Raw genomic sequence first — 12,214 nt, 5'->3', positions numbered from 1 at the left:
CCTTTTCCTTCCCCTCCCCCCACCCCATCCCAATTTTTGGGGTTCCCCCCCTCCCTTCCAGGACCCCTTCCCCCCCCCCCCATAATTTTTGGGGTCCCACCTGGCCGGGGGTTCCCGAGGGTGTCGCAGCGGGGGTCTCGGCGGTGGGGGAGGGGTAGGGGGTGGCGCCAGGGGGGGCGCGGGGGGGGAAGGGCCCCCCCCCTCCTGCCCCTCCCCCTCCCCCCGCGGGGTCCTGGGCTGGCTCCTCCGGGCCTGCAGGGGGCGCCAAAAGCTCGGGAGGTGATGTCATTGGGGGGAGGGGAGGGACACACCTGGGGACACCTGGGAATATCTTGGGGGGGGGAAGAGTCACACCTGGGGCACTGGGGAGGGGAGGTGTCACACCTGAGAACAGGGACCACACCTGGATTGGTGCCAGCACTCACCAGGGGCGGGGCCATCAGCCTTGGCAGGGGCGGGGCCTGGCAGGGTGGGGCCGGAGGGCGGAGCCGAGGCTCCTTTCAGGTAGGCGGGGCTGTAGAGGGCGGGGCCAGGCGCGGGGAAGGGCTCCTCTGATTGGTAGAAGCTGCTGAAGTCAGTGCTGGGCTCCTCCCCTCCCGCCCAGGGCGTGTCCCCACCGGGCGCAGCCTGGGGGGAAACGTTGAGATTTTAGAGCTGGAGAATTTTAAACTTCTCACACTTACAAATATAAACTTAAAAGAAAATATCTTATTTTTTAATAATAATGTATCATTTTATACATTACAATGCGCGTGCATCTCACCTGTGACAATGCCCCTCCCCTGCCCAGGTGTGTCCTCCCCTGCCCAGGTGTGCCCTCACCTGTGACAATGCCCCTCCCCTGCCCAGGTGTGTCCTCCCCTGCCCAGGTGTGCCCTCACCTGTGACAGTGCCCCTCACCTGCCCAGGCATGCCCTCACCTGTGACAGAGCCCACTGGGCAGCAGCGATGGCCGTGGAGGCGACAGAGGCGGCGCTGGCGCGGGGGGGCCCCTCCCCAGGCCCCGCCCCCTGCACGTCCCTGGGGGTGGAGTTTCATGTCAGGGGTGTGGCCTGAGGCCTGGGAGGGGCTGGGTGGGAGGGGCCAAAGGACAGTGGAGGTGGGGCCTGTGTTGGGTGGGGCTTAAGGGATTGGGTGGGGCTTAAGTGATTGGAACAGCCACAGGTACTGGGCTGGGGCTGTGGGTGGGGCTTGGGCTGTGGGTGGGGCCTGTGGCAGGTGCAGCGCCAGAGGAGGACCTAAGGGGCGGGGCTTGCACCAGGTGTGTGACTGTGCCAGGTCAAGGGTGGGGCCAAGGATTGGGACCTCTGCCAGGCGTATGAAGATGCCAAAATGGGGGCAGGGCCAGTGTCCAGGTGCGGTGTCACGCCTGGGTGTGATGCCACGCCCAGGTGCAGTGCCACACCTGGACACGGTGTCACGCCCAGGTGCGGTGCCACGCCCCCTCACCTCTTGGAGCCCTTGGCGAACTCCACATTGATGCTCTTGCCATCGATGTGCAGGGGTGGGTGCAGGGCCTGCAGCATCTGCAGCAGCTGTGCAGCTTCCTGCGGGGGGATGGGCAGGGCATGGGCAGGGGGCACCAGGCTCCAGGTGCTCCCACCCCCCTTGGTCCCTCCCAGTCCGTCCAGTCCCTCCCAGCCCATCCAGTCCCTCCAATCCCCCCCCAATCCCCTCAGTTCCCTGACTCCCTCCCTGTGCCCCCAGTTCCACCCAATGCCCCCAGGCCCTCCCAGTTCCCCCCCACTCTCCCCCACTGCCTCCATTCCTCCCAGTCCCTCCCAGCTCCCCCAGCCCCCCCAGTCCCTTCCAGTGCCTCCATTCATCCCAGTTCCCACCATTCTCCCCCAGTCCCTCCAGTGCCTCCATTCCTCCCAGTCCCTCCCATTCCAACCCATTTCCCCCCAACTCCCCCAGTCCCACAATCCCATCCCCTCAGTCCCCCCCAGCCCCCCCAGTCCCTCCCATCCCCCCAGTCCCCCCATTCCCCTCCCAGTCCCCCCAGTCCCTCCAGCGCCTCTCATTCCCCCCAGCTCCCCCATTCTCCCCCAGTGCCTCCATTCCTCCCAGTCCCCCCATTTCCTCCCCGTCCCCACATCCCTCCCATTCTCCCCCATCCCTCCCAGCCCTTCCATCCCCTCCCATTCCCCTCGCAGTCCCCTCAGTCCCTCCCAGTCCCCCCATTCTCCTCCCAGTCCCCCCATACTCCCCCATCCCTCCCAGTCCCCCCAGCCCTCCCAGTCTCCCCCAGTCCCCCCCAGTCCCCCCACGCCCCCAGCCCCAGTACCACGATGGTGCTGAGCTGCACGAAGGCGAAGCCGCGGTTCAGCTGCGTTTGCCGATCTTTGATCACGCGCACGTTGGCGGCCGAGAGCGCCGCGAAGGGGGCCAGGGCGGCCAGGATGGACTCCAGGCTGCTCTGAGGGTGCAGGTTCCGCAGGATGATGGCTGGGGGGACAGCAAGGACACCTGGGCACACCTGGACGCACCTGGAGGCACCTCAGCACACCTGGGTGCACACCTGACCACACCTGGGCACAGCTGAGAGCACCTGGGCACACCTGGGAACAGCTGAGGGCACACCTGGAGATACCTAGGGGCACACCTGGGCACACCTGAGCACACCTGGAGGTGCCTGGGCACACCTGGTGAAGGGGGCAAGGGAAGCCAGGATGGACTCCAGGCTGCTCTGGTGGTGCAGGTTCCACAGGATGATGGCTGGAGGCCTAGCAGGGACACCTGGGCACACCTGGATGCATCTGGAGGCACCTCAGCACACCTGGGGATACCTGAACACACCTCAGGATACCTGGGGGCACACCTGGACACACCTGGGAACAGCTGGGAATACTTGGGGGCACGCCTGGACACCCCTGAACACACCTGGGAATGCCTAGGCACACCTGGGGATACCTGGGCGCACCTATGGACACCTGAACAAACACCTAAGGACACCTGAATCCCTCCAGTCCTCCCCCAAGATCCCCTCCAGCCCCTCCCCCACAAAGACCCCAGACCCCCCCAAACCCCCCAGGACCCCCAATCCATCCCAAAACCCTAAAAAAATCCCAAAAACTTCCCCAAAAAATCCCAACCCCCCCAGCCCTGCACTCACTGTCGTTGGCGTTGTCAGCTCCGGGCTCGGTGCCCCCCTGGGACCCCCCGGGGGGACCCCCGAGGGTGGGGCCGTAGGGCTGGGGGAGGGGCAGGAGACCCCCTCCCCCACCTGGAACCAGCTCCGGCCGGGGACCCCCTGGACCCCTCTGCTCGGCCTCTGCACCCCAAAAAACCCCAAAAAACCCCAAAATCAGGGATTGAACCTCCCAAAAACCCCAAAATCAGAAACCGACCCCCCCAAAAAAACCCCCAAAATCAGAAATTGAATCCCCCCCAAAAAATCCAAAATCAGGGATTGAACCTCCCCAAAAAACCCCAAAGGCCCCCCAAAAACACCCCAAATCAGGGATGGAACCCTAAAAAAATCCCCCCCAAAACAACCCAAAATACCCCAAATCAGGGATTGAAACCGCTCCCAAAAAAACCCAAACCAGGGACTGAACCCCAAAAAAACCCCAAAAAATCCAAAATCAGGGATCAAACCCCAAAACTAAGGAGTCAACCCCAAAACCTGCGGGTCCCCTATATGTTGGGCACACCCCAATAATTTTGGAGCGTTTCAGGCACTTTAGGGCATTTTGGGCAGGAGTCCCTCAAAGTTTTGGGGTAAAATCTTGGGATTTGGGGTCACTCACCGGCTTTGGGGACGCCACACTTGAAACATTTCTCACGGCGCTTGAAGTTCTGCACCCCACACTGGGAACCCCAAAAATGTCACACCCCAAAAATGCCACACCCCAAAAACACAGCACCCCAAAATGTCACACACCAAAATATCTCACCCCAAAACTGCCCCCAACTCCCCCCAAACCACAGCCCCACCAAAAACCATCACACCCCAAATTTGTAACACCCCAAAACTGTCTCACCCCCAAAAATGCCAAACCCCAAAACTGCTCTGGCCCCCCCAAACCCACCCCCAGAGCACCCCAAACTGCAGCACCCCAAAAATGCAGCACCCCAAAAATGCAGCACCCCAAACTGCAGCACCCCAAAACCTCTCAAGCCACCCAGGACTCCTCCAAAAATCCCCAGGATCCCCCCCAAAATCCCTTCAGGACCCCCCCAAATTCCCCTCAGTGCCCTCCCAGTGCCCTCCCAGTGCCACCCACCTTGGCACAGAGCCAGTCCTCGTTGATTTTGGGTTTGGGGTCGCTGTAGTGCAGGGACACGCGGTGCCCCAGCAGGGTCAGCCCGGCCTGGGGGGCACAGGGGGGTCAGGGCGGGCACAGGGACAGGCAGTGCCCCAGCCTGGCCCAGGGGGGCACAGGGGGGGCACCAGGGCACAAACCTGGGGTGCACCAGGGCTCAATTTGGGGGCACCAAGGTTTGAGGTGGGGACACCAGAGCTTGTCCTAAGGGGCACCAGGATGTGAATCTGGGGAGCACCAGGGCTGGAATTTGGGGGCACCAAGGGGGGCACCAGGACACAAATCTGGGGAGCACCAGGGCTGGAACTGGGGGGCACCAGGACACAAACTGGGGGGCACCAGGACTGGGATGAGAGGGGCACCCAGGCTGGAATTTGGGGGCACCAGGACATGACCCAGGGAGGTGCCAGGGCTGGAATTTGGGGGGACACCAGGAGCTGTTCTAAGGGGCACCAGGGGGGCACCAGAGCTCATCCCAGATGGCACCAGCAGCTGTACTGGGAACACTGGGAAACGCAGCAGACCCCAGTGCCCATCCTCCACCACGGGGACACGGCCACCAGTACAGACCAGTATAGACCAGTACAAACTGGTATGGACCAGTACAGACCAATACCACCCCATAAACCCTGCCCTTGCCCTTCCCCCACCCGCTTGGCATCTCCCCCACCTCCACCCCTTCCCCTTTTCATTGGTCCCTCCCCACCTGGTTGCCCCACCCCCTTTTAATTGGCCCCTCCCCCTTTTGGTTGCCACACCCCTGTTGGCCCCTCCCCTACCTGGTTGGCCCCTCAGTCACCTGTTGGCCACTCCCCCACCTGTTGCCCCCCCCTTTTTATATGCTCCTCCCCCACCTGCTGGCCCCTCCCCCTTTTTATTTGCTCCTCCCCCACCTGCAGGCCCCTCCCCCTTTTTATTTGCTCCTCCCCCACCTGCTGGCCCCTCCCCCACCTGGTTGGCCTCCATCCACCTGGCCGCCTCCTGCACGTGATGGAATTCCACGAAGGCGAATCCACGGCTCTGACCTGGAATGGGCCATGGGGGAGGGGGGGATGGGGGGCACCCATGGGTGCTCTGGGACCCCCTGGGGGGTGGGCACCCAAGGACCCGCTGGGGTGGGGGCAGGGCACCCACGGGTGGTGCTGGAACCCCTGGGGGACCCTCAAGGTGAAGCCTACAGGTGCTCCTGGTGCCCCTCCAGAGCCTGGGTGCCCCCTGAGCTGGGCTCAGCACCCCTGGGTGGTCCTGCGAGGGGGCTGGGGAGGGGGCTGGCACCCCTGGGTGCCCCTAGGGTGGGGACAAGCAGCCCTGGGTGCCCCCAGACTGGGCTCAGCACCCCGGGTGCTCCTGGGGTAGGGTCTGGCACCCCTGGGTGCCCCTGGGGAAGGGTCTGGCACCCCTGGGTGCCATTTAAAGCTGAAGACAGGAAGAGGTCTGGTGTCCCTGGCTTTGGATCTGGCACCCCTGAGTGCCCCTCGAGTCTGGCACAGCACCCCTGGGTGCTCCTAAAAAGGGACTGGCAGCCCTGGAGAAGAGATTGGCACCCCTGGGTGCTCCTAAGAACAGGACAAGCACCCCTGGGTGCTCCTGAGGAGGCAAAGAGCACCTCTGGGTGCTCCCTAAGGACAAGAATGGCACCCCTGGGTGCCCCTAAAATGGGATCAACAGCCCTGGGTGCCCCCTGAGTCTGGTGCACCACCCCTGGGTGCCCCTGAGAAGGGGATCAGCACCCCTGGGTGCTCCTGAGGAAGGGACAGACACCTCTGGGTGCCCCTAGAGATGATGTTGGCATCCCTGGGTGCCCCTAGGAAGGGCACGAGCACCCCTGGGTGCACCCAAGTCCAGTGCAGCATGCCTGGGTGTCCCTAGAGATGAGACTGGCACCCCTGGGTGCCCCTAGGGAGGGGACAGGCAGTCCTGGGTGTTTCTACAGACACGATGGGCACCCCTGGGTGCTCCCTAAAGACAAACCTGGCACCCCTGGGTGCCCCTGTGGAAATGATGAGCACCCCTGGGTGCTCCTGGGGAGGGGACAGGCACCCCTGGGTGCTCCTGGGGAGGCGACAGACACCCCTGGGTGTCCCTAGGGAGGGGACAGACACCCCTGGGTGCCCCTGGGGAATGGTACCAGCACCCCTGGGTGCCCCTGGGAATGGGATCAGCGGCCATAGTGCCCTTCCAGTCTGGTGCAGCACCCCTGGGTGCCCCTAAAGATGGGACCAGCACCCCTGGGTGCCCCCTAAGCCTGGCAGAAACATCCCTGTATGCCCCAGTGGAGGGGACAGGCACCCCTGGGTGCCCCTTGGAAGGGATTGGCACCTCTGGGTGCCCCTAAAGATGACACTGGCACCCCTGGGTGCCCCTGGGGACAGGACCAGCACCCCTGGGTGCTCCTAGCGAGGGAATTGACACCCCTGGGTGTCAGCAGAGAGAGGACAGGCACCCCTGGGTGCCCTTAGGGAGGGAACTGACACCCCTGGGTGCCCCTGGGGATGCGACCAGCACCCCTGGGTGCTCCTGAGAAGGACACAGGCACCCCTGGGTGCTCCTAAAAAGAAGATCAGCACCCCTGGGTGCCCCTAGAAATTGGATCAGCAGCCCTGGTACCCTCACAGGTCAGTACAGCACCCCTGGGTGCCTTCTATGCCTGCCAGAAGCACCCCTGGGTGCTTCTAAAGTTGAGGCTAACACCCCTGGGTGCCCCTAAGGATGGAACCAGCACCCCTGAGTGCCCCTAAAGAGGGGTCAGGCACCCCTGGGTGCCCCTAGAACTGGAACCAGCATCCCTGGGTGCCCCTAAGGAATGGACAGACACCCCTGGGTGCCCCTAAGGAACAGGACCCCTTCCCCCCCCCCAGGTGCCCCCTGGCATGGGCAGGGCAGGGACCCTCCACCCTCCAAGGGACCCAGATGTCAGGGCGACCCCACCCCCCACCCTAAAGAGAGCCCAGGTGAGCAGGGGAGGGGCCCAGGGGAGCAGGGGAGGGGCCCAGGTGAGACTCACCTGAGGATTTGTTGCGCATCAGCCGCACCTCACGGGGCTGCACCCCCTGCGCCTGCAGCTGTGCCCGGATCTGTGGGGACACTGGGACATGGGGACACGGTGACAGCACCCATGGGGACACAGGGACATGGGGACATGGTGACAGCACCCATGGGGACACAGGGACACGTCACGTGGGACAGGAGGACAGCACCCAGGGGGACATGGGGACAGTGGCCTTGTCACCTAAGACACGGGGACTGTGCCTGGAGGGACCGTGGGGCCACCATGGTAGGGGGCGGTGCCACGGCAAAGAGAGGTGTGGCCATTCAAAAAGGGGCGGAGCTAACCAAAATTTGGACAGGGCCACCTTAGGTGGGGCAAGACCATCCCAGGTAGGGGGCGGAGCCATTCCAGAAGTGCCATCCCAGCTGGGGGCGGGGCTATCATGAAAAGGGGTGGGGCCATCGCAGCTGGGGGCGGGGCTCACGTCGTTCTCGGTGGCCGCCTGGGGCAGCATGCGCAGCATGACGATGGTGCTGGCCCGCGGCTCCTCCTCGGCGCCCTCCCGGTAATCCTGGTCCCGGTAATCGCCGTCGGCGCCGAACGGCAGCGCCGGGGGCTCCCGGGGAGGCTCCCGGGGCGGCTCCCGCTTCCGGGGGGGCTCCGTGCTCTCGTAGGATGCCTGGAACGGGGGAGGGAGGGGTGCTGTTAGAGCCCTACCAACTGGAAATTTCACTTTTCTATACCAATACTAAATCCTAAAAAAATATTGCAATTAACCTGAAATCGTAAAGAAAACTTCCAGAGTAATTATAATAAAGTGAAATTTTAATGCATAATTTAAATAAAACCACACATCATATAATAAAAAACACTGAAGGTTTATAATATAGTAGCATATATATAAAACAAGTGTTTTAAAACCAAAGTTAGTCTTTGTTCATCACCCTCTTCATAATAAATTTAAGTAAAGCTTTAGAATTAGGTAAAAAACTTCACATTACAAACCGCAATTAGACACTCAATTAGAAATAAAAACAATTCAAGTATAATTTCTTAATCAAACAGCTTATGCTTGGAAGACCTTGTAAAACTTACTTTCGTTCTATTTATTGCAGCTCTTTTAAATACGTCTATATATTTTATTATTTCATTTTTGCTATTTATATTTGGTTACTTAACACTTTTTTTTTTTACTATATTTTTAGCTTATTACATTGATATATTACAAAACTTACAACTTATAAAATTACATGAAAAATGAATATTTTGCTCCAAACAAAACACATCTTTAAACTCAACAAAATCGAAAATAAAACTCAACAGGCTCCCAGCACCCACCTGAGGGGGGTTCCCGGTAGCAGGGGGCCCCTCGGGGGGTCCCCCGTAGCCTCGGTAGTCCATGTCGCGATAGTCGTGATCCCGCTGGGTGCGGGAGCTGTCCTCGGAGGGGGGAGGGGCGCCCCCATACCGCCCCGTGCGGTCCCCACGGCCACCCCTGGGTGGGGGGGGGGGATGAGGGTAAGGGGGGCCCAGAGCTCTGGGGGTCCCCAAAATCTGAACCCCAAATCTGCACCTCAAATTCTCGACCCCACATCTGCCCCTCAAATCCTGGACCCCAAATCTGCACCCCAAATCTGCACAACAAATCCTGGACCCCAAACCTGAACCCCAAACGGCTCCTTCCACCCTCCGGGGTCCCCAAAGTCCCCTCTGCCCTCAGCGGTCCCCAAATGTCCCCTCACTCCCCAACCATAGGATCCCCAAATACCCCCTGAGGTGCCCCTAAATGTCCCCTACCTCCACAAAGTATTAAATTTCATTTCTTGGGGTCCTCAAGAGCTGCTCAGATATTCCCCCCACCCCAATCCCGAATTTTGGGGATCCTCAGGTTCCCCCTCACCTGCGTTCGTACTCCATGCTGCCAGCACCTGTGAGGGCAGCAAGTGGTCAGACTGGGAGGAACTGGGCGTTACTGGGATGGACTGGGAGGAAGGAATGGAAAATTTGATGGCAAATTGGGAGGGTCAAAATGGTGAAAAGGAGGATGGAACTGGGATGAACTGGGAGCCACTGGGCCCTATGCAGGGCAGGAGGAGCAGACGGGACCACCCTCATACCCCGCCCCTAATTAGCATAGTGCGCCACGCCCTCTAATTAACATACAATACCCCACCTCCTAATTAGCATTAAAATTACAGCCCCAGGTCCCGTTCTCACAACCCCCCTCCCTCACAAACTGCACCGGGAGTTTCGTCCAGCCCCGCCCCTCCCGGTCGGGCCCTCCCCTCCCGGTCGGCCCTTTCCCTCCCCACAGACTCCTCCCCAGCCCGGCCGGGCCCGTCCCGCCCCTCACGGCCGTCCCGACCTTCCCCGGCGCCGCTGCCGCCGCCGCTCTCCGGCACCAAAATGGCGGCGCCGCTCCCGCTCAGCCAGGCCCGTCCCGCGCGCCCGCCCTTTCCGCGTTCGCATTGGTCAGTGTTCCTGCCAGTCCGAAAGCCCCGAGCTCTTATTGGTCCAGGCTTAGAGTAGGCGGTGCAGCGTTACGGCCAGCTAGGATTGGCTGAGGAGCAAAAGTGAGCGGTGATATTCTAAATATGTGGGCGGGACAAAGTAATCACAGCGCTGTGATTGGCTGTGCGACGCAGGGTCTAGACGAAACACCAATGCGAGGTGGCGATTGGCCGGGTTGAGCGGAAGAGGCGAGGCGAAGCGGCGGGGCAAGATGGCGGCGCTGTGGCGGGCGCTGCGGGCGCTGCGGGCTCTGCCCGCCGGAGCTCGGGGTCGCTCGGCGGGGTCGCCCGGGGCCGTGGCGCTGCCGCGGCCGCTCGGGGCCGAGGCGCACGAGGAGGAGCCGATGTTGGTGGCGCAGAGGAAGGTGAGCGGCCAAGGGCAAATCGGAAAGGGGCGAGGCGGGGTTTGTGTGGGGGTGATGGGGCGTGGTCATAGGTGGGGCCTATTTGGGGCGGGGCTTCATGTGCAGGGCCAAGAAAGGGTGTGGTGTAATTTGCAGGAGGCGTGGTTTAAAGGTTGTGGGCGGAGCTTTGGTAATATGGCGTTGTGAAAAGGCGGGGCTTGGTGGGGCTGGCCTAATTTGGGGCGGGGCTATTAAGGGGAGGGGTCAAAAGGGGGCGTGTTTTGATCTTAAATGGGGGGACACAATTGGAAACAACGGGTGTGTCTCAGGGAGGGGCGTGGCCCGTGCTGGGATTTATGAGGGGGACAGAGGGCTCCTCTGGCCCAGTGCTCCTGAGAAGGGGGTGGGACACACCTGGGTGTCCTGGAGGAGGGGGTGGGACACACCTGGGTGGGGCTGGGGGCTCACAGGACCCTCCCCCACACAGAACCCCGACTATCATGGCTTCTCGGCCGACCCCGACGCCGACGCGCTGAACATGCGCGCCGCCTTCGTGGCTGGGATCTCCATCGCCATCGTCCTGGGCTCCGTCTTCGTGCATTACCTGCCCGACTACGGGTCTGTGATCAGGGGGTCTCACCTAGGAAATCTCCCACGGTGAAAGGGAGAGAGGGGGACAGCTTTTGGGGCTCTCCCAAAGGGAGCTTGTGGGGAAGCTTTGGAGGGGCTCTCAACTCCAATTTTGGGGTCTATGTGGTTTTTTTGGGGGGGGTCTGTGGGTGTTGTAGGGTCTCATGAGAGCTTTATAGGAGCTTCCAAGGGGATTTGGAGACCAAGACCCCTTGTACAGCATATGGGGGTTTCTATGAATTCTTTGGGGGTTTGGGGGTCTGTAAGGCCCTTGGCAGCTCTGGGGATGTCTGTAGGAGCCCATGGGGGACCTGGGAGAGGATTGAGGTGGGTACAGAGCCCTGTGGGGGCTATAGGAGGCTGGGGGGGGTTACGTTGGACTCTGGGGGGTGTATGGGGACCTATAGGGACACCTGGGCCTTTGAGGAGGGAGGAATTTGGACACCTGGCAGGGAGTTTGGGATGTCCCCATGGATCCCCAAGGTGTCAAGCTCACCTGTCCATCCCCTCCCCTGCAGGCTGCAGCAGTGGGCGAGGCGCGAGGCCGAGATCCTGGTGCGGGAGCGGGAGTGCCGGGGGCAGCCCCTGCTCACCTCCAACTACTACGACCCCAATTGCCTCCCTCTGCCCCCCCCGGAGTGACCCTCGGACCCTCAACCGCCCTCCCAGAGTGGCCCCGGACCCCGGTGTTGGTTTGTGAATAAAATTCTGAGTCCCTCCCGAATCCTGCGCCTATTATTTTGGGGGGAGGAACAATAAACTACACCTCCCAGGGCGCCCTGCGGTCGCGTGACGTCACCAAGCAGCGACACATTGCGGAAATGGCGCTCTGCGTTTAAGAGACTATGTCTCCCAGCGGATCTTGCGGCCATATGACGTCACCAGACAGCGACACCACGCGGAAATGGCGCCCTGGTCCCCACAGCCCCTCCCATGTTTCCCTATAGCTTCCCACAGGCCCTATAGGCCCCCCATGGCCCCCTACAGCAACTCAAGCCGCACACAACCTGCCAGGCAGCCCTTCTAGGGCCCTGGAGACCCCCGAGGCTCCCCACGCTCCCCCTGGCTGCTGTAGACCCCCCCCTCGGTCCCCTATAGCCCCCTCAGGTCCTCCCCACGCCCGTGTGTAGTCCCCTGTGGCTCTGGGGTCCCCCTTAGGCTTCTATAGGTTCCTGCATTACTTCGGAGGCCTTTGTTTAAATTTTGTCACGCAGTTCTACAAATTAGTGCAATTCGGCATGACACTACGTAAACTCTTCCGCTGTTTCCTGTGGGCTCTTTAAGCGCTCCTACGAGGATCTGATCGGCCCCTACAACCCCCCATAAACCCCCCTTGGGTCCCTATAGCCCCCCAAGGGCCCCTATAGCTCCCAGACCCACCCCATACCCACCCATAGCCCACCGCACTCCGCCCTTCCCGGTCCCGTGTCCCCTCTCGGCCGCCGTCGGGGCGACGCGCACCGCGCCGTATCA

General features: G+C 61.5%; 1 protein-coding gene across 1 annotated transcript; it reads left to right on the top strand.

Moving 5' to 3' along the window:
- The first annotated feature begins 9,945 nt into the window (after positions 1–9,945).
- NDUFB11 (NADH:ubiquinone oxidoreductase subunit B11) lies at positions 9,946–11,465 on the top strand. The gene is made up of 3 exons (XM_050984607.1): positions 9,946–10,132; positions 10,599–10,729; positions 11,260–11,465. Exons 1-3 carry the CDS (start codon positions 9,980–9,982, stop codon positions 11,381–11,383), a joined length of 408 nt encoding a protein of 135 aa, XP_050840564.1. The 5' UTR covers positions 9,946–9,979; the 3' UTR covers positions 11,384–11,465.
- Positions 11,466–12,214: the final 749 nt, after the last annotated feature.

This window comes from Serinus canaria, chromosome 25 (genome assembly GCF_022539315.1).
Source record: "Serinus canaria isolate serCan28SL12 chromosome 25, serCan2020, whole genome shotgun sequence".
NCBI classification, from domain to species: domain Eukaryota; kingdom Metazoa; phylum Chordata; class Aves; order Passeriformes; family Fringillidae; genus Serinus; species Serinus canaria.
This window is presented reverse-complemented; position numbering and strand designations above follow the sequence as displayed.